Source organism: Ahaetulla prasina, chromosome 2 (assembly GCF_028640845.1).
Source record: "Ahaetulla prasina isolate Xishuangbanna chromosome 2, ASM2864084v1, whole genome shotgun sequence".
NCBI lineage: Eukaryota > Metazoa > Chordata > Lepidosauria > Squamata > Colubridae > Ahaetulla > Ahaetulla prasina.
The window spans coordinates 129,831,003-129,852,944 of NC_080540.1; the positions used below are offsets into that span (position 1 = coordinate 129,831,003).

The window sequence follows — 21,942 nt, forward strand, 5'->3', positions numbered from 1 at the left end:
TGTTTTCATGATATAATTGTATGACTCTGTGTTGTTTAAAACAATATTTAACAGGAATTGTGCTGCTGAAATAGCTATTTGTTTCTGATTCTGTTCATCAAACAAGCTTCTGCAAAGTTAGGAAAAGCCTCTGGAAAGAGAGTGAGTTTTGGGGATGTCTATATCTCAGTTTCTACAGAAAGTCTGAATTAATCTCCTTCTTAGTGAAATTCTTAGGGAAGTTTTAAAATACACCACTGTTTATCTTTTCTATATTAATTTTTAATTTTGATTACATTTTAATTATTTTAATTTCCTACTTGCTATGCAAAGCATTATTTCATGCTTAAATTTCACTGGGCAGAGTGGTTTAGCTATATTAAAAAAGGAGAAAACTATCAATCATATTTTGCATATGGAAAAAAAACCTACTGGAAACCATAAGCTGGATCCAATTTCCTAAGCTTGTGGATTTAATGTCAATTAAAGAGAGGCTGTATCTTTGATAGAGCATAAACTCTGTATACAAGGGGTCCTTGGATTATTTCCTAGCATCTCTAGACAAAGGTAGGAAGCATTCCTAACATGGACCCTGAAAGCTGCCACTATTATTTCATACAAACCAGATGAAATGAGCCAATGGCATGACTCCGTATAATGAAGCATTATACTTCATGAATTTGACAAAGGAACTATTTGTGGCAATGCATGGAAATGGGAAAAGGACAAATAATAAGCATAGACCCTTAACTGGATTCCTTGTTTTTTTATGTAAAATACAAGATACATATTAGGGATAATTGCCCTAGAATTAGTTCATAATTCAAAGACCGAAGATTTTCAATAGACTCACAATCAATCACCTAACCAGAAAGAAAATAGAATTCATAATACAATCGTTGGTATTTAATAATCAAACATTTGGACTTTGCCACTCATAAAGCAATCATTAACATGTACAAAGAGGAAATGCTACCAGTCACTCTTGGAACCACACACATTCCATTGTGAACTGAAGGTTCTTATAATCTCTTCTATGAAGCCTACAATTTCCCTTATCTAATATTTCTATTAGAGTAACTTGATGGTTATTTTAAAGAAAGTAGTTAGAGCTGGAATTAGGAACTTCTAATGAAAACATGGCTTCATCAAACAAGATGCTACTGTATAACAAATGTAACATCCTGCAACATTTTATATATGAAATTACTGAGAATCCATGACAAAAGGAAGAGGCAAGAAATTTTAGTGTTGGAGACTATATCCATCTCTTCAAAATTTGGCAGTCATTAGTCAAACAGGCTTTTAGGTAAATATTTAACTACTAGCTTATATTTAAATTATACTGGACGGCTAAAGTAATTCCAAAGTTTTTCATATGGATTCAACATGGTCATAAGCACCATGTTGCTTTTGGACACAAGGCAGCTAAAAACGCTGAATGTTTTGCATGTCTATTGTTTGTAAATCATATGTAAGAAAAAAATATTATATCAACACTGCAGATCTTTACAATTCACATAGAGATATTCCCCAGTGCTAACACCATTGGATCAAGGTTGTAATAATAAATAAATCTAACTCCTAAGATAAAAGGCTGAAAATTATGGCTAGAGACTCATATTTTGCTGTGTAAATACGTGTTTTTTTAAGCCAGGTTTCCAACTTGATAATATTCTCAATAAATAATTAAAAGGGAAGTAGCAGGGGATTCTACTGCAGGCACTCCTTATGAATTAAGTGTTAAAGGTGGGTATTGAGGTGTGTCCATGGCATGACTCTACTGATGAATGTGTTTATGTCAGTCACATCAGACTAGTCCTCAAAGATATAGTTAATCACTCTCCTGAGAACACTCCTTGAAAAGCTTAAGCAGAAGAGTTAGTCATACAGTGTTTATTACCTATTGTACTACTCTATGGTCATAAATCTGATTACTATTCAAAATTCTTTCCAGACTGGAATAACATCAAAGCTACAAGGATTTGAGATCGTTAAAAACAACTGTATTTACATGATTATTTTTATATCAGCATTGTAAAATAAAGCCTTTCTTTTAAAAGTTGTCCTCAATTGCAGCTAGTCTAGCCCTGGAGCTAAGGAGAAAAACGACTACTTGACATCCATGTCTGACTTTACAAAGCTGACTTGGACATGCTGTTCTGTTATTCAGCATGACTAAAAAGCTTTAAAGAGCAGCCTTTTATAAAAAAGAAAAGAAAAGAAAAAAGTCTCCAGAAACAGAAAAAATAGTTTTAAAAAACAAAGCAAAATCAAATCAGGTAGCATTCATATAGAGAAAGCCTGGGTTTGGATGTTAATTGGTTCAATATAAATTGCAGAAATTAGAAAAAGAAGGATCTTTATAACTTTTAAAATGTTTTTGAAAAACAGAAATGTCTGCCCATCTGAATAGAGATAATTGCTAAGTTTATATTTCAAAATATTCAGTTCAGATCTTCTTTATAACCTCACATCTACTAGGCTTCTTTGCACTATTATATTTGGGACGTTAATCAGGCTAGTCAAATTATCAACCTGGATTTGCCAGTTTTGAGTCATCTAATTGATACAGCTTGATATAATGAAATCAGAGGGTTAGAAAAATTAGTGAGGAAATACTGCCACTACATGGACAACACAGTTAATTAACAACACAGGTTTTTAATTAACTTTCAAGTCTCATATGTTTTAGATACTGACAGGCATACATTTGGAAAGAAATATAACTTTAAGGTGCTTTAAAACACTCCACAAGTATTTTCCTAAGTAAACAAATAAACCAAATAAATAACTATCTCATATATAGACAGAAAGAGAGAGAAAGTGTCTAATCAACATTGCAATAAGACATCTATTTCTTACTTACTACATTTAAATCCTGAATCTGAAGCTCAGTAGTTCTTCCTCCCATTTTGCCCCACAACAAAAAAGCTTAAACTGGAGCCTCCACATCCAACATCTTAACAACTGTATCACACTGGTTCTCTGTGGTATCAAATGATAATGGACATATTCCAACCCCCAATATTTTATTGGGGTTATTTATATTTTAAGATTTTAAATTGTTTTAAAATTTCGGCCACATTATAATATGCTTTTTAATTTTTCTTAATGTTTATATATTGAATTTTACTTGGCTGTACACCACCCTGAGTCCTTCGGGAGAAGGGCGGTATAAAAATCGAAATAAATAAATAAATAAATAAATAAATATTTTGGGATATATGTGATTGTTCAGGATTCAGTTTAAAATACTTGAGTATGTGAACGAATATTTTAACTTCAACCAAGTGATAGTAAGGAAACAGGAAATTTGTCCAAAATAGATTATAATGCCTTCTTACAGCAGGTTTATACATGCCTCTGATTTGTAACATATACAGTATATATGGCTGGACAACATTTTATATTCCACATTTATATTGCTTCAGTAGGTATATTTACAGATCACTCCAGCAGGGTTGATAGGTAGGTATACATTTAAAAGTTATAGATGTGCCGAGAAACTAAAAATTGATCTGAAAACTAGCAATATAAAGCTCCCAGGAGAATAGCTAGTTCAGGGGTCTGCAAACTTGGCTCTTTTAAGACTTGTGGACTTCAACTCCCAGAGTTCCTCAGCCAGCTTTGCTGAGCTGAGGAACTCTGGGAGTTGAAGTCCACAAGTCTTAAAAGAGCCAGCTTTGCAGACCCCTGAGCTACTTGAATCTTGATCTTGGGCTGGGAAGATTGTGAAATACAGAAAGGATGAAACACACGCACAAACACGGTGATTAAATGGAAATGGGAAAGAGAAGCAGCTTTTTGCCTTACCAAAATTGTTTCATGTGGGAAACTGGCAAGAGAAAGGAAGGAAGTTCTGCAGACATTGTAGCACTGACATCCCCTAGTTGGGCTTCACTGCTTTATATTTCAAATCAGTTCTACCAATTATTCAAACGGATTGGGGTAGGGAGATGGGGACTGCTTAACGCAGAAGATTATGTACCTATTGCTTTGGTTGATGGAGGTGGTCATATATTAATACAAGTGGCCATTAAATAACAGCATCTAGGTTCACGGGACTAGCAATCTCCCTCTTTCTCTATGAACCTTTCAGCTTCTCTTGAACTATTTTAATAGACTCTGACTGCAAGAGAAAAATCTGCTTGTCATTTTACATATACATATAAATTTACATATACATAGACATTTTATATTTACATATAAAGCAGTGGATAATCCTATTTATCATTTAATAGGTGAACAAATGGTGGTTATGAGTGCTCGAGTTCCAGACATCTCGGCACTCACATAGTCACATGATCACAATCTGGGTGATTATCAAGCCGTTTGCACTTATGACCAGTTGCCAAGAGCCCCACGATCACATTCTTACATTCTTTATGAGCAATATTCCGCGATGGTTTCCACAGAAAGTCAATGGGGAAGACAGCAGGGAAGGTTGCAGGTTGCTGGGGTAAGCCTCTGCCACCCTCTCTGTGCCCACACTGTAATGGTCACTTGCCCACCAAAGCACCCACCCCAACCCTCGCCATGCCTCCCTCATACTCTCAAACACACATAACCCAATCCACAACCCTGTGCACTATTATGTGGAAAGGGACATTATTGGAGCATTGCCATAGCCCTAAGTGTGTAGGGGTCACTCTAGCTAGGGCTCTAACATATACCTTAAGCAGCACTGTACCAACACTAAACTGAAGATGAATGGATGAAATAATATCCTCAGGAGATTAATGAGCTCTACCTGGAGAGCCAAACCAAGGGTCCTTAGGACAACAGCTCTAGCTCTTTGCTACTCAGCAGGCAAATACACCTGCCCAGTTTGGTATAAAGCAACACATGCTGGGAAAGTAGATGTTGCTCAGAATGAAGCTAGCTTAATTATTATCGTATGCCTTAAACCTACTCAACATAAAATCTACCACCTAGCCGGCACTCCCCATTTGCTGTTTGCAAAGAAGCAGCAGCATGCAGAGGGAGACTCAAATCATCGACATCTAGACAACACCTTCTCTATGGCCTACAACCAGCTCAGCACAGACTATAATCCAGAGAAAACTTCTTTAGGTCGATAGAAGACTTTGAAGAATTTGAAAGCAGAGGGGACCAATGGAAAGCTGGAAAGACCGAACACTGGATGGAACCAGCAGAGGAGCTGGGACCTGGGTCTGATGAAAACTGGGAAGTATGGAAATCATTGAACAGACTGAGCAAGGGTACAACAAAATCCAGAGACATTCTGAACAAATGGGGTTATCCAGTTGCTTATGCTCTTTGCGATTGTGGTGACTTGCAGGCAACACATACGTATACCTCTCCTTTGTGCCCTGATCAGTGTACACTTGAGAACCTCATGGCAACATGACACAACGCAATTAATGTTGCTAGTTTCTGGACAAGATTTCTTTAATTTATACATATTTTAATCTTGTATTTTATATGTTAAATGTTATATAGTATGCCTTATTTTACTTGTGATGCTTCTGACACGAATAAACCAACCCCATACCCTTTCCCTGACCCACATGGCACCTCCCACCCAATTGTACATATCTTCTCCAATCTTCCCTATTACCCCTTTGCTTCTTTCCCTATTTTCCTGTGGACCTGGTACTTGTAATTTCTTACCAGTCTCCCCACTAACTTCGGTTATGGGAAGCCAACAGAAGTTGTCTCACCTAATGACTGTGATATTTAGTTGACAATGGCAATTGGGACCGGAGAGATTGCTGTTGCAATGTGGTCATGCATCACTTTATTGACCGAAATTCTGTCATTGTAAATTGAGGAATACATACTTGGTTGTATTTTTTTAACAACCCCAAATTAATCTCAAGCACTGCATGAACTTTACAAATCACACTAAAGATGAAAATTTGGAAACTGGTTCTTAATACAATTCCCCGAAACATGTAACTCCTTTTCGGACCTCTGCATTATTTCTGACCATTTGTGTTAAGAACCCATAAAAAGCATAATATTGCTTTTCCTAATCATTAGTCAATCTCTGATACAGAAGATTAACTTAGTTACGCATAAAATTCAAATACTCATATATACTTTGTAGAAGGAGAACTGTGATGAGTCTACGGTAGGATCAAATTAGAAGTCTGGTAGCACTTTTTCTGACTAACTTTAGTTGCGTCTAATGAACTGTGCTGTAGTTCACAAAATCTTGTATCTTTTAATAAAAATATGAAAAGGTGCTGAGTCCTCCTAACTTTTTATACATCACAGGAAACATCTCCCACACTCCAAACAAGAGTTAGCTTGTCAAGAATAGAAGATATGGATGACTAACTAAATCACACTATTATACTCTTTGCAGTGTATTCCCATCCCATCATAATACTCTTCCAAATACCTTCAGATCATCAGCCTCAGGTTTTTCAGTCTCTGAATCGTCATCTTCCTATAAGACAAAGAATGTACAGAATTAAGCTTTAAATTATCAGCAAGTTCTTGCGTATTTGGCAAGGGACTTGCACTAAATAGCCTAATTTTGCTTTTTAATTCAGCTGGGCTGCTCTCTTGACTTTCCCAAACTCTGTTAAAACAGACATTCAAGGGAAAAAAAAGAATAAACAAGTTAAGTTTACTTCTAAGATGATAGGGTAGATTCTAGAAACTCACACAATACTGGATTTCTTTTTTTTAAAAAAGCACTACAAGTCAACAGCTAGGATAAATTTTATCAGTAGAGAATTATTTTTTTGCCAATTTTATTCTAATAAATAAAGGTCACATTAGACAAACTTGAGGAGAACTAGTCATGTACACACTTAACAACATATAGTATCTCTGATTCTAGAGCCTCCAAAACAGAGTTTCAAGATGGTATAATGTGCATTTGTAAAAAAACAATTGCAAATATTGGATACAATGGAATGTGAGCTCCTTGGTGCCCTCTGAGCTTGAAGGTTTTCTTAAACAATGGAATGAATGGAAAATGAGAAAGAGCACTTTTCTAAGACTAGCATATAACTACTACCTGTACTACCATAGAACTGTATTATCAATCAATACCATGTCCCAGGTTTTTCATTGCTAAACAATGGCCCTGAAATTCTGTAACACTTCTACTTTAGGGTTCAATAATACTGTAGGTTACAGCCTCCACATTTATTATCACATCCATTGTGTCTTTCTGAAACTGAAGTTGTTACCCAGATTTGCTACCCGGATTCTACTTTAGGTACTTATTTCAAACTCAACACAAGATTAAATACTGAATAATCACAGTTATAAGAATGTCCACAATAAAAAGGATCACCTAACATTATGAAGAAATTTTAAAAATTGCAAATATGTTTTCTTCTATATGAAGAATGGAATTATGGATACCATTATTTAAGATTAAGTTTAGAAGAATCTACAAAGATAAAAAGCATCATGTCGTAATTCTGTAATTTAATTTTAACTTATAGCTGCACAAAACATCAATATTGTGAGCATATGTGGTAGAGGTTTGAGATGAAGTATCAATACTATATTATTAATACACAGTTCTCCCTTTTACTACTACTAACTGATCTAAAAGAAGTGGCAGGGATCCTGAACAGGTGTCCCAGATATGTCTTGACACAGATGAAAAAAAAAAAAACTTAAACAATAGCATACCGTAATAACCATCTGTGGAGAATATCAAAATAAGCAAGATGGTAGACAAGGTGTGGCACTGCTGCTTTTGAGCAAGTGTACTGATGCATGCACATAATAAGTGGGATTTGCATTGTGATATTCAAATATTTGCATTATGATGTTCAAATAAACCGCCATTTGCAGATGTTTTTCATAGCACTAATAGGTTCTGCCAATCAGTATAGAGATATAGAATCTCATTTAGATGAACTATGCTACATTTATGAATTTATTCTGAGGTGTTAGCCCAGGGGTGGGATCTTACTGATTTAACAACTGGTTCATTAAGCTGTGTGTGCGTGCGCAGTTTGGAGAAAATTCACCTTCCACTTTGCTGCCGGCAAGGAAAGCAGCTGAGGCATGGCAATTCACTCTGCCACGCTGATCAGCTGGGCTTCGGAAGTGGAAATATATGTGAGTATAATGCAGGGGTGGGCGGGTGGGCCCACTTCAAAATCGGAGAGAACCGGTTCACTCATGGCTGAAAGTCGGACTAATAGTTCGCCCAAACCGGCCTGAACTGATAGAATCCCACCACTGCATTAGCCTGAACGTTGGACATCAGCTATAAAGCAAGTTGTTTTATTTTTTTTTGAAAAAAGGATTTCCCCTGCTTTAAATATCCTTGGGATTTATTCACATGGAAGGATGGTTCTTGAAATAAAAACTAAGTAGTTGGTCAAAGTATATGAGCAATATACTTATCCTACTACTCAGAGTCCCTTTATCTTCTCAAGAGGTCATTCATGAATGTCATATTAAATTTCATTTTAAGCATGAATCAGAAGTATTTTCATGCCACATTTATTAAAAAATACTTAGGTATCTAAATAGTAAATATTTGGAGATAATACAGAACTGAATAGAGATGCACATAACAATGGAAAAGTTACAGGAAAATTTTACTTTCTTCAAACTAGTAAAATATGTAGGAATTCTCAGTTACAACCCCAGCTGAAGGGATAAAAAAGGAAATTTTGTTTGGGAAATGCCACAGTATCTTAGTATAAATTATCATTTGAAACTCTGGCAATTTTAAAATACTATTTGAAGATTATTTTTAATTATCAATTTAGAGAGCTGCCCAACTCACAATTGCAACTCTGGGCACTCAGCATTAGATTAAAAGCAAGAAAACGAAAATATACCATACCCAAGTGTAAAAAAAATAACACATCTCAGACTAATCAAATGTTCATATAATGGGCTTATCTAACATCCTGGCCAAAGAAGGGAATGTGGGCTAAAGCAAAAAATGGAACAGAGTAGAGAAGCTACATTTTAAAAGCTTTGCAGGAATAATCAATTCAAGCAATGCATGGGGTGGACGGAATAACAGTGTATTGATTACTACCATATGATCACGTTATAGCTGTTTTTATCAATTTATTTATTTTTTACTTTTAGATTCTAGAATCTAGAAATATGCTCCTAGAATCTAGAAATGTCTTGTGTACATCAACTATAAAATTGATCATTTTATTTTTACATTAAGATTTGATCTTTCAAACAAAAAGGTATTTTCACTGAAGGAAGTTAGGGATAAATAATGGGCTTTTCCATTTTATACAAGCATTCTTCTAGCAATTCTGTGATAACTTCAAATACAATATATGTAAACAAAAGCAAAAAAGAAGATACAAAAAGTTAATATTCTTATTATGCTCTAGTGAAACCTGCAATCCAAGTCTGATTGCTGTATAACAAAATACCTACTGACTGTCTGCTGTTTTCATCATCATCTTCATCATAACCATCCTCTTCTCCTTCCATTTTACTGAAGTCATCTTCTCCATAGCTTTCTGACACCAAACCACCTTTTTCTTCTAGACATCCAAAGAAGAAAATGATTAAGTCACTTTGCAACCCAGTGAAAATACACACAGAAGATTGATACTGTTGTACAAAATCACATAAATACACCTGCTGAAATAAAACTACCCTTGTAAACAAGAACTATGATCTTTTACTTAAGTAACTTTTCTTCAGCCCACCTAGTGTAAGTTCTTCCTTGCTAACTGTCCAATAAAATACACTAGCCTTGCATATACCATGGCACTTAAAGGTTTGTGAACTTGTTTAAATTTACAATGTTTCTGCAGAAATATAACCTAAAACCAGTGGTGGAATTCAAGTAATTTAACAACCGGTTCTCTACCCTAATGATTTATTCCAACAACCAGTTCCCCAAACTGCTCAGAAAGTTAAAAACCGGTTTTCCCGAAGTGGTGCGAACTGGCTGAATCCCACCACTGCCTAAAACATAATCTGTTCTCCATACAGATACTAAAACTAGTTAAAGAGAAGCCAAATAAATAAATGAGTCAAAACGTTATATTTATTTACTGAGGAAAGCTACAAACTTGTAGAGTGGCTAAAGTAAATGACCTTCTAGGGCAAGGGTGTCAAACTGGTGGCTTGCAGGCCCGATGCGACACATGCAGGCCAAACCCATACCAGCTCCACAAAATGGGAAAAATGTTGTGAAATGTCACGTGATGGCAATATGATGCCGTGAGTTTGACACCCGTGCTCTAGGATTATCAATTCATTTGAAGGGGAAATTCAGGGGTTTCAATCAATGATTGAAGATAATCAGATGTGAGTATGAAAGGTTTGCCTTATTTAAATAATAGAATTCTGAATATTCACTTTCAAAGTCTGATCTTTGCAACACAGATAAAGGGAAGCGTGCTATGGCTCAAACAAAGGAGGTTTTTAAGCATCTCCCAAAAACATTGTTAATCCTTACCAGGCTAGAAAATGTTACAAAACTATTTCCAGAGGGTTTGAATTCTATCAGTCCACTTTCAGGCAGACTGTGTGCAAATAGAGATAATTCAACATCACCGTTACCCTTACCAGGAGTGATTGACCAACCACGAACATACAAAAGGCAAGGTGTGTAATACATCAGGAGGCGTCAAAGAGGTCCAGAGTAACATCTAAGGAACTAAAGGATTTTTTCCACTGGTGAATGTCAGTGTTTGTGAAACTAGCCTCAGAAAAACACTGAACAACAATGGTGTACCTGGCAGGGTTGCAAGGAGAAAGCCATTACTCTCCAAATGAAGAAAATTGTTGTCCATCTACCATTTGCGAAAGGCCATGCAGATAAACCAGAAGGCAACTGGAAGAATGTTCTGTGCACAGATAAGACCAAAATAGAAATTTCTGACTTGAATGAAAAACATGTTTGGTGAAAGGAAAACACTGCATTTCAGCATAAGAATTTTATCCCATTTGTGAGACATGGTGGTGGCAGCATCAGTTACTGGAAGCAAAGGTTCACATATATTTGCCACACACAGGTATGCAGTTCTGGATCATTTTTCCCAATAAATTATTAAATATGATGTTTTGGCACACCTGTTTAATTAGATTCGCTTTATCTAGCTTTAGGATCGGGTGGGAAGAACAGATCACATTTTAGGTCTTTTAAGCACTGCTGTATATGCCAAACATACCAAGTCAAATGTCTGATATTTTATCTAACAACTAGTATGGTAGAACTCACACTGAAGAGGCTTGAAGAAAGCAGTCGCTGTAAGTAACTGTGGGGGGCTGAAATTAACAGCGTAGCCAAATGGAAAGGTGTTTCATATTTTCAGAAAGGTACCTTCTCCAGTAACCGAATTATCCGCCCAGGATCATTCGAGAGGAATATAACGCCACAACACCCATCAGCCAAGAATACAGGGGCTACAACCCCTTCCGGTAAACGGAGGATGGAGAGAGGGAGAAAGCTTCAACAGGGAGTAAAACCATTTATCATACCTCCCTGAACACGAAGCCAAAGCCAACCAACCTTATGATGCCTCAGCACACCCAGCAAAGACCCGAAGCTGATCGGGAGCCATCCCGATCAGCTTCCGAAGAAGAAACGAGGCACGGCGTCTTACTAAACCCAACCAAACCGCCGCCATCGCCCCAAGGCCTCACCCGTCCCTCCTCCTCGATCGCTACCGGCCCCGCCGGCCTCGCTGTCAGTCTCGGGCTCGGAATCTTCCGCATAAACCGCCAGGGAAGATAGAACGCTTTTTTTCGCCGCCGCCGCCATCTTCCTTTTCGAACTCAGTTAAATTCTCTTCCGGCGCAAGAAAATGGCGTCAGCGAAGCGATCGCCGGAACTACCGTGCGTCAGTTCGGGACCGCGATAGCCGCGGACTAATTTTCTCTCCAAAGGTATCTCCCTTCCTCCTTCCCTCCCTCGGAGGAATCCATGTATTGCTGGGTGAAGTTCTGAACAGAGGAAAAGAAGAGCATTTTGTCCCCAAAGTCTCGCCTCTTCAACGGCCTCTTACGTCATCAACTCGCGCTGAAGCGATTCCGAAGTCCTAGAGGCTTCTGGAAAATGAAGCAGTCTGAATTACTAACCGGGATTCTGGCAACGGCTGCGCCCGCACCGGGGCCTTGTGGCGCGAGGGTGTAGTTTCGGAGAGCTGGGAAGGAAGGGAGTTTAATAGATAGTTTATGGACACACTAAAACGCTTCCCCGCGGGGCCGCGGTCTCGATTTTCGGTCTCGGCTTCCCTCAGATGGAAAAGGTTGGAGTGGTCTATACCTGGAGATTATTTTTATCGCGCCGATTTTTTTTTTTTTTATCCCTATCCCCGGACAAGGGTCTGAACTTTTTCAGCGTACCTGTTTTAACTTGCTAGGTTTTTCTCTGGCAGATCTGCGTTAGAAAGTAATGTGAGAAAAGTGATAATAAAAAGGTCAGGAAATTCAAATTGGTCTCAGAGTTAGGGGTCGATTAAATTAGCGATTTGTTCTCCATGCCCAGCTCCCCTCCTTGAGGCGTTAAATATTATGTCGTGCGAATTTACAAGAAGCATTCTGTGGAGCATTTTCTGAAGGCTGACCTAAAAAAAAAGCTAAAATTTGGCTTAGTAGTTTTATGCGAACGCCACTTGAACGATCTCAAAACTAAACTGGAAAGAAGAAAAACATCCTGAAGACAGCTGCTTCCCTATTGTTTAGAAAATCGCATGCAATTGAGCTCCATTTGAAGGAATCGAAGGTTGGGACACAGGAGCTGCAAGACTATAGAAAAAGTAGTACATATAAGATAGTAATCTGCATTCCGAAAAAGCAAGAAAATAGTTACATTTCTTGTGCCTAACTTCTTGTAGTCTCTGGATTATAATCCAATATGTTTATAGTTTTGCCTTTTCTATAAACTAATGAGTAACAAGAACCCATTTGTATTTTACTAAATCAGAGAATATAACTGCCGTGGTGATGGTTGTATAAAAAATAAATTATACTTCATTTTAAAGAAGATAGTATTATTGAAATACATCTGTTATGCCTATACAGGTGATGGTTTGCAAGAAAAGAAAATAATTGCATGAAGGCCCACTCCTTATCTCTAGTTTGAATTATTCCTAGCTTTTAAGATGAGTAACATCTCTTCCTCAAGATTGGAAGATAGAGTTCTGCAAACTCTGACAAAAGTTTTTGGATTTAACTCTTTCAAGACTTCATTGCAAGGAAGTGCAACTATGACTGTGGTAAAAGGTAAATCACAAGTACTTTTTATGACAGTATAAAATATTTTAACATGTCATTCAAAGATTCCCAGCTTTCCAAAACATGGCAAGTATTAAATTCTATTCCCTGCAACAATAAGATAAAAACGTACAGTGAAAAAGCTCTGAATATTATAAAAGACTTATTTTTCTATTGCTGAAATTACATAAAATCTTTTAGATTCATTATTTCATTATTTCAATTGCAGATTTCCCTGGACTCTCTTAAAATGAGTAATTGAACTTGGCCAAATCTGTAGTAAAAATTGATTTATCTGTACCCAAATTAATACCCCAATTAAGCAGACTGTTTTCTAAGAAAATGAATTCTAAGCTAGCTAAGAATTCATGTAAATGTATTACAATCCTAATACATACAGAGAATGCTTGGCTGGTGATGGAGATGGATTTTACATCAATTTGGATGACGCTGGCTTAGCTTCATAAACTAAAATGTGAAACTACAATTTATTCTGAAAGTTTTCAGTTAACAGTAATTTCCTAAAACATCCAAACTGAAGCGCTATGGACTGGAGTCAGATTTCGTCGTTCCTAGAATGGAAATCAAATAAAACTGGTCAGGTAGTCCTCAATTTATGACCACAACTGAGCCCCAAATTTATGTTGTTAAGTGAGAAATTTTCTAAGTGAGATTTGCCCCATTTTGCGATTTTTCTTGCCACATTTGTTAAGTGAATCTCTGAAGTTTGTTAAATTAGTAACAGGTTATTAAGTGAATCTGGCTTCCCCATTGTCTTTGTTTGTCAGAAGGTTGCAAAAGATGATCATATGATCCCAGGACACCGCAACCATCATAAATATGAACCATGTGTCAAACATCCAAATATAAACAGCTTGACTTTGGAGATGCTGCAATGTTCATAAGTGTGAAAAATAGTCATAAATCACTTTTTTAAAATACTGTTGTAACTTCAAATGGTCACTAAATGAACTGTTGTAAGTTGAGGACTAGCTGTAAGTCATGACTATTTTTCTGACCCACAAAAATGAACCATTTCACCTTAATTCAACAACCCATAACGTTAAACCAATATTACTCCTGTTCTATTAGCTGGGAAACCCAGCACCTCTAGTTCTCCCAGCCTATCTGGAATTAAAGCAAATAGAAATCCAGTCCCATCCATCACCCAGAAAAAGAACAGTTGCAAAGAGCTTGCTCCCCTCACCATGGTACTCTGCTCCATCTTTGCCCTGCAGTTGCTATACCAAAAGAGCATGCTGTGCCAAAAATCTGAGAGCTGATAGTGTGCATGCATGCAGGACGTTTTGAACAAGGAGTTGTTTTCTTATAAAGATAATTTATTATATGGCATTCAGAAGTGCAAATTTCATAGTTCCAGTTACATTTGACTAATTTCATAGGCATCCCATGTAAGAGTGAAACTCATGGACACATTTCAGCAATATCAATGACATGGTCATTGCTACGGGGCTTTGGGGGCTTTTGATGGTCAACTTAGAGCCTCATTTAAATAATATCTGGGTATATGATACCGGAATCCACTCATTAAACTTGATCTGTGGTACCTTTTTTCTGGATTCAGCCTGGAAAAAAAAAGGTTCTGTCACTGAATATCAAAAAGTCAGTCTCACTCTGATCTAAAGCATTTCTTTTAAATCATTTTCATAGAGTACGTAGCTCTAATATGTTTTACGACAATATACTGTCTCGGTGTATTGTACTTATATGGATATATGTAAGGTTTGATATCCTATGCATATCCTAGGAAAAAAATTGTTCTGGTGTTCAAAACAAAATCTGGAGACACTTGTAATTGAAAAAAACTTCTTTGTACATTTTGTTGTTGCTTTTGCAGGGGAAAAGGATGTATTTGTATGTATGCCAACGGGAGCAGGGAAATCCCTGTGTTACCAGCTTCCAGCAGTTTTGGCAAAGGGCATCACGATAGTGATTTCACCATTAATTTCACTTATTCAGGTATCTTCTACAATTATTTGAAAGAAGAAATACATTTCTTTAAATAGAAAAATGCCTTAGAATCTACATTTTCTGAAGAGCTTGTTAGCTTAATTCAGATCAATTAAGGATATTGTATAATTCAGTCTCATAACTGAAAGTAATTGGAAGTTCTGGAATTAGCATTTTCTTTGGCCTTCAGGTATTACCACAGTGAGCTTATATATGTAATTGTTCTGAATTAACTTTCTATATCAAACTTTAGAGGTGTTTAGAAGTTTCACATAAATAAAAATTCAAAGAATTAATCCATTGTTTTTAATCTTTGGTACTATATTGGATGTTGCTTATTGTCATCTTTCTTTAATCAACTTGTTTAAATAAAGGCAAATCAAATACTGTAGGTAATTTCAACCATTGTAATTTAAAGAGTACTCTTAAGGACCTAAAATAAAAAATCGCATGTATAGTAAATGTGTTTGAAAATTCTAAATATAATTAGATGATTATAAATGTCTTCAAATTGCAGAAGTTTGCTGGTCAGATTCTTTCTGTAAAGTTACCTTTCTCTTTTCTCATAGGACCAAGTGGATCATTTGCTCTCTCTCAAAGTCAAAGTGAGCTCCTTCAATTCCAAGATGTCCGCTCAGGAGAGAAAAGCCATCCTTGCTGACATGACAAGTGACCATCCTAAAATAAAGCTGCTGTACATCACTCCAGAGATGGCAGCTTCTGCTTCTTTTCGTCCCTCCTTGGAGCGTCTAATATCGCAAAATCTTATCTCTTACCTGGTAGTTGATGAAGCTCACTGTGTTTCCCAGTGGGGGCATGACTTCCGACCGGACTATCTGCATCTTGGCTCCTTGCGGTGTCGCATGCCCAATATATCATGCATAGCCCTGACAGCCACAGCTACTAAGCAAGTTCAGGAAGATATTATAGCCCTGCTGAAGCTAAAGCAGCCTGTTGCTACTTTCAGGACACCTTGCTTCAGGCCCAATCTGTACTATGATGTGCAGTATAAAGACCTTTTAGCAGATCCCTATGAAAATCTGAAGGATTTCTGTCTGAAGTCTCTTGGACAGCAAAGTGAATTAGGGGTGAGTGAAATCTTTCAAAAAAAAGATGTCAAGGTTCCAGAAAAACCTCTTCTGCATAAAAAAAAACTCAGAAGCCATTGTTTTTCAGAGTTCTTTACTAGCATGAGGAAACTGGCACACGATGAGTGAAATTCCAAAACTGAATTTCCGGATTCTTTTCCCAGTTATACAAACCCCAAGAGTCCCATCCCCCTTACCCCTTTGATGGTCACATGGTCCCACGTTCTCCCAGTTCATTCGAATATCTTCTTGCCACTCTTCCTGCAGGTGTGAACACCATCCGACCTTGACCGCTTGAAGAATGTCACCATACCCCTCAACCCCCCTTCTCCTCGGGGGAAAAATGTGGCAGCGTCTGGAACCCTAAAGTCTAGTATGGTTTCCAGGCCTGACAAAAGATTGTTTATGGCTTATGGGTTTTAGGTAACTTACAACTATCATGATAGGACAAAACTTGGATTGAATCATATTTCTTTTGCTATTTGTTCAGAGAGAGGAATTCCCTGACGGAGCATACATAAGACATCACATGCATCTATTGAGAGATAACTAGGAATTCGGCTGTGAAATATACTTGTAGCTTCATGGATAATATCAATCTGTAATAGGTTCAAAAGTATATAGTTCATTCAAAACTATACTCAGGATTTATTTCTGAATAGACATGGATGGGATAATTCTGTTGAGGTGACTTTTTTCAGAAAAACAAATGATAGAGTAATATTACAGAAAGAATAATTATGTACAGATAGTTGCTGACTTACAACAGTTCATTTAGTGACCATTCAAACTTACAGTGGCACTGAAAAAAGTGACATGACCATTTCTCATAATTACAACTTTTGTAGCATCCCCATGATCATGTGATCAAAACTCAGAGGCTTGTCAACTGGTTCATACTTATGATCATTGCTGTATCCCACGGTCATATTTTGCAACCTTATGACAAGCAAAGTCAAAGCCAGATTCACTTAACAGCTGGGTTACTAACTTATCAGTAATTCACTTAACAACAGTGGCAAGAAAGGTTATAAAATGTGGACAAAATTCACTTAGCAAGTGTCTCACTTGGCAATAGAAATTTGTGTTTCTGTTCAATTGTGGCTCAATTGTATTTGTAAGTCGAAGACTGCCTGTATATTCAGGAAGGGAAGCTGTGGTCCTCTAAATTTTCTTCAGTGCTAGATCTCAACAGTCCTTAGCATTGCCCACATTAACCTGGGCTACTGGAAAAATTTATTTCACAGCATATGAAGAATTATAATCCCACTTTCACAATATTATTTATAGATATGCAGGAATAAAGGAGGGATATAAATAAGTGCATAAGTGACATGTATCCAAAAGGCTCAAATGAAAGAATCCAAATTCTGCAGATTTCATTTTGCAAGTATGAACTTTTTAGCAGCACATTGGAGTTTGAATTCTTGATCAGTTTAGCAGAGTCCGATTGGAGCAAAAGCATTATACATGAAAATGCAGATCATATAAATATTGTATAGGAATGTGAGATTATATAAACTTATATAAGTGTTGTAAAATTCTAGCTTATTATGGAGTAAACATAACCTGTGTCACCTCATGGGAAACAGAATAAATATAATATTACTTTATTCTTTTTCCCATAAGGTGATACAAGTTGTATAGTCTTGAATTTTTAAAGAAGAAAGCTACAGGCATTTTTAAGAGACAGTGAGTCTAATAATAATCATGGTAGATAGTATAAATATTAAATTAAAATTCAGAGTCATCCAAAGTTCTGTTTTACAAGTTGGGGAGCCATATAAATTTTTGAAATAAACATCTAAAAATATTTTGAATTTGCAACTTTAAATTTCCTCTGCATATGTGTAAATTTATAGATCTGTAGTTCAAACTGCAAGATCAATTTAAGAACCTATCACTTTAGTCTGCAGTACTTTTGTCTGTTTATTTAAAATATTTGTATACAGTAGTTGTCACCAAAGGCTGAAGATAAGTACCATTTGTTTAACATTGTTATAACTTTGAATGGTCACTGAACTATTGTTAAGTGAGGACTGCTTGTATAATTGTTTGGCACTTTAGATCTGTAGTTTAGAAAACTTAGGTATTTCTAGAAACCTGCCACACTTGGCATCACTGAAGGTTGCCAAGTTTTTTATTAAAGTTGACATAAGAAGGAAAAGGGGAAGAATGGCTTATGTGAGGTAATAGAGACGAAAGAATATTACCACAGAGAACTGAGAATTCACCTTTTATAATCAGGTGGGAAACTATGGCCCTTTTATGACTTATGGACTTCCAACTCCCAGAATTCCTGAACCAGCCATGCTGGGAGTTGAAGTCCTCAAGTCATAAAGGGGCCATAGTATTCCACCTCTGATCTATATGGATGGCTAGAGTCAGAGAACATAAATATTGTCCACTGGTAAGTCTTTTTTCGCTTGATTGTTCAGTGTAGCAGATACTGTTCAGACTTTTGTGCAAGTTCTGCTTCTATTTGAATGAAGGAAAATCAAAAGGTTCATGAGAATATGTTGGCTTCTGTATAAAATATGTATAGTATTAATCCTAACCCAAGCATAAGAAAACTTATCTTTTAGCACCTCATATCTGTAACTTAAGTGTTTATGGTTGCATTTCCTTATGATGCTAATGTTAGCTTCATTCTTTGTTCCTCTATGCAGGGGTATCCTGGCTGTGGAATTATCTACTGCAGGATGAGAGATGCTTGTGAACAAGTGTCTATTGAACTAAGCTATAGAGGAGTAAAAGCCAAGGCATATCATGCAGGTAATGAAAGCCCTGTTTCTTTCAACTCCGAGCAATTATTGAGTGCACAAAAAAAAGTTTCTTTGGATAAATGGATGGATAAAGACAAAGTCTGCTGATATTATACTATTGTCCTTTTTTCCCCCTAAGGGCTGAAGCTGGTAGAGCGAACCTCCATTCAAAATGAATGGATGGAGGAAAAATTTCCAGTTATTGTTGCTACTATCAGTTTTGGAATGGGAGTTGACAAACCCAATGTCAGGTGCGTGCAAAATGATCACCAAGTAGCCAAACTGTTTGTGCTTTCAATATCGGTATATGTCTTTGCTTCTTTTCATTTAATAAGATGGGGCGGGGTGGGGGGGGGGCAGGAATCATAAACTGGCCTACATTTATTGTTGTGGTTAGGTTTAAAATATGGACATATTTTAAATTTTTTAGATGTATCCAATGTAAAGATTATTGGTTTACATCACACAGATTCGTTGCACACTGGAATATTTCCAAATCGATGGCTGGATATTACCAAGAATCAGGAAGGGCAGGAAGAGATGGGAAGCCATCAAACTGTCGCCTTTATTACTCTCATACTGACAAAGAACAAATCTGCTTTCTCATCAAGAAAGAAATTACTACGCTTCAGGTAGGGGCCTTGTGTAGTATGACTTCAGTGAATTCTTTCTTTGCCAAATGAACTGCTCATAACTAAGAATCCTTCATTTACTGTGTATAGCTCACATTTCAATGCTCACAAAATCAAGTTTAATTTTGTATTTGAATAAAATGAGCAAGATACAGTATAGATTTTTCTGCTTCCTTTTTGTGAATGTAACCGTCATGTTTGTTAATATGCAGACAGCTTCTTACTAGTAACTTGCAGGTTTAACTTGCAGGTTTGCCAACACACAGTTGGCTCGTTTTATATACATATTCTATTCTACTCATAAGTAATACATTGAAACTCATAATGGATTTTTTTTGGTACAAATTTCCATACTGTACTGGCTTACATTCCATTTCTTGCCTTAATACCACTATTGGCCATGTTCCCTCCAAAATCAGATTGCCTTTTTTAGCAATGATCTCCGTTTATTCTATATTTTGCACTTGAACAGAGACAGCATAAGATCTTTCAACTTTAAGTTTTATCAATTTCTTCAATAAACTAGTCCTTCAGTTGTTTGCATAGAGTAGGAGTTTGGTATTTTTTTTACAACTTGGACAAATCCCCACATTTTGCTATGTCTAAGATTCACATGATCTCACACATGCAAAGGAGGTAAGTGCTTAATCCCTCCCATTATATCATTACGCTCTTTTTTCTTATCTATGCTTCAATTGTTCATACGTATCTCTGCAATCATCTTGTGAGTTTAGCAAAATACTAGATGCTGGTAACCTAGTTTGCAAACATTTCCCATCAGTAATTGTGCTGGTGACTTTTTGTCTAATTAGGATTATTTCTATAAGCGCAAAGACGCAAATAAAAATCAGAACTATCCAGCTTCTCTAACATTCTATTTGCAGTCTGTATAATTGTTTCTACCATCCCTTTTGTCATAAGACAGGTATACTTGTCAATAATCCTTTCAATTTATTCAGTACATCTTATATACTGGCATGCAAGGAAATTCCATGTCTTCTAACATCAGCTACCTTAATCGAGTTTTCAGAGTAGCCATTCTCAGAACAAATTTTGCTAAATAATTAGCTATACCTAAAAAACACCGATGGTCTATTTTATCCTTTGGGTTTGACATGTGAACAATAGCTTCAGTCTTGGTTTCAAACCACTAGAAATCAAGTTTATGTCAAATTTAATTTTTTGCTTATTTAACTTCAAATTTCTTTCTTCACATCATTCCAGAACTTACTTAATGTGTAACTGCTTATCCTGATCCTATATCAACATATTATCGATAAAATACAATACTCTTTCTAAACCTTCTGCAACTCCGTATAGAATTTGCATTGCTTTTGATATATTTCTGAAGCTGAAGAGTTATCAAATGGTAAATCTTTGAATCTAAAAGGTGTATTGAATATACATAGCTTAGAATTTGTGTCATCTAATTGAATTTGCAAAATTCATTGCTTGATCTAGGACAACAAACATTTTGTCTCTCACTAAATTAGTTAGTCATATAATTGCCCAATCTGGCAAGAATATGCTAAAAAAACCCTCTATTATGGGGGTATTGATACCTTCACCACCCCTTTGTTTCCTTGTTAGTATTCTTTTACAGTGCACAGTGATTTTCAGATTTCTCAACAACACTTGAAGGTTCTGCTTATCAGAGTGCTTATCTTCAGATTAGAATGAATTAAAAACTTACGTTACTTCTACCCTAGCAAAATGCATAATAAAGCTGCCTGTGGTTTCCCATTCTTTTTGTTGGCTCTACTTCCCACATAGTAGAGCTGAAATACAGCTTTATTTCCATCTTCTCCAGGTTTTTTATACATTTCCCAAAAACATATTTGAAGGCTATTGCTGTTCCATGGCTACATGGTACCATCCAATTTTTTTTCTGTTGATTTTTTACATATGTTATGTTCCTTAGCACAACAAACATAGAAAATACACAGAAAGACAAATTCAGTGTGGAGGTAGGTTCTAGCCTTTAAAAAAAAGTAAAGAGCCGCATCCATACACATCTGGCTCCTCTTTATTTATTCATAAGTAATACATTGTAATTGATAGTAATACTGAAGGAAAAAAAGTAGACTTATTTGCTGCATTCTTATATGAAGGAGAAGTATACCCATAAAGAGTATAGTTTCAAATTTCTGCAGTACTTTTACAGGGTTTAAATAAAATGCATATTTGTTTGTAGCTTGTCAGTTTTATGTTTCCTCAGGGGAAACGAGGTTCCTTGAAGGAGTCTGATAAGGCTGTGATGAAAAACTTTGAGGTTATGGTCGCCTTCTCTGAAAATCTTACGTAAGTATGGATGGATACTAAGATGGGTTGGAAGCTTTTTCT

General features: G+C 36.4%; 2 protein-coding genes across 12 annotated transcripts in view; one reads left to right on the forward strand and one right to left on the reverse strand.

Moving 5' to 3' along the window:
- Positions 1 to 11,727, reverse strand: part of SAP30BP (SAP30 binding protein) — a 35,556-nt gene extending 23,829 nt beyond the window's left edge. The window contains exons 1-4 of one of the 3 annotated variants that reach the window (XM_058166113.1): positions 11,572 to 11,694; positions 10,661 to 10,772; positions 9,346 to 9,455; positions 6,353 to 6,400 (exon numbers count right to left, since the gene is read on the reverse strand). In XM_058166113.1, coding sequence (XP_058022096.1) covers positions 6,353 to 6,400; positions 9,346 to 9,455; positions 10,661 to 10,718 — 216 coding nt within the window. In that variant the 5' untranslated portion in view covers positions 10,719 to 10,772; positions 11,572 to 11,694. Of the gene's footprint in view, positions 1 to 6,352; positions 6,401 to 9,345; positions 9,456 to 10,491; positions 10,583 to 10,660; positions 10,773 to 11,571 lie in introns of those variants that run through there. The other 2 variants (XM_058166114.1, XM_058166112.1) reach the window with 2 other exon arrangements.
- Position 11,728: 1 nt separating this feature from the next.
- The window catches only part of RECQL5 (RecQ like helicase 5), a 62,310-nt gene continuing 52,096 nt past the window's right edge, over positions 11,729 to 21,942 (forward strand). For 4 of the 9 annotated variants that reach the window (XR_009153117.1, XM_058166108.1, XM_058166103.1 and 1 more), the window contains exons 1-8: positions 11,824 to 12,176; positions 12,952 to 13,152; positions 15,002 to 15,123; positions 15,684 to 16,202; positions 18,872 to 18,977; positions 19,107 to 19,218; positions 19,437 to 19,599; positions 21,818 to 21,900. Coding sequence is in view for 8 of the 9 variants with exons in the window: in XM_058166108.1 (XP_058022091.1) it covers positions 13,032 to 13,152; positions 15,002 to 15,123; positions 15,684 to 16,202; positions 18,872 to 18,977; positions 19,107 to 19,218; positions 19,437 to 19,599; positions 21,818 to 21,900 (1,226 nt within the window). In the remaining variant the exon portion in view is untranslated. The other 5 variants (XM_058166105.1, XM_058166104.1, XM_058166106.1 and 2 more) reach the window with 5 other exon arrangements.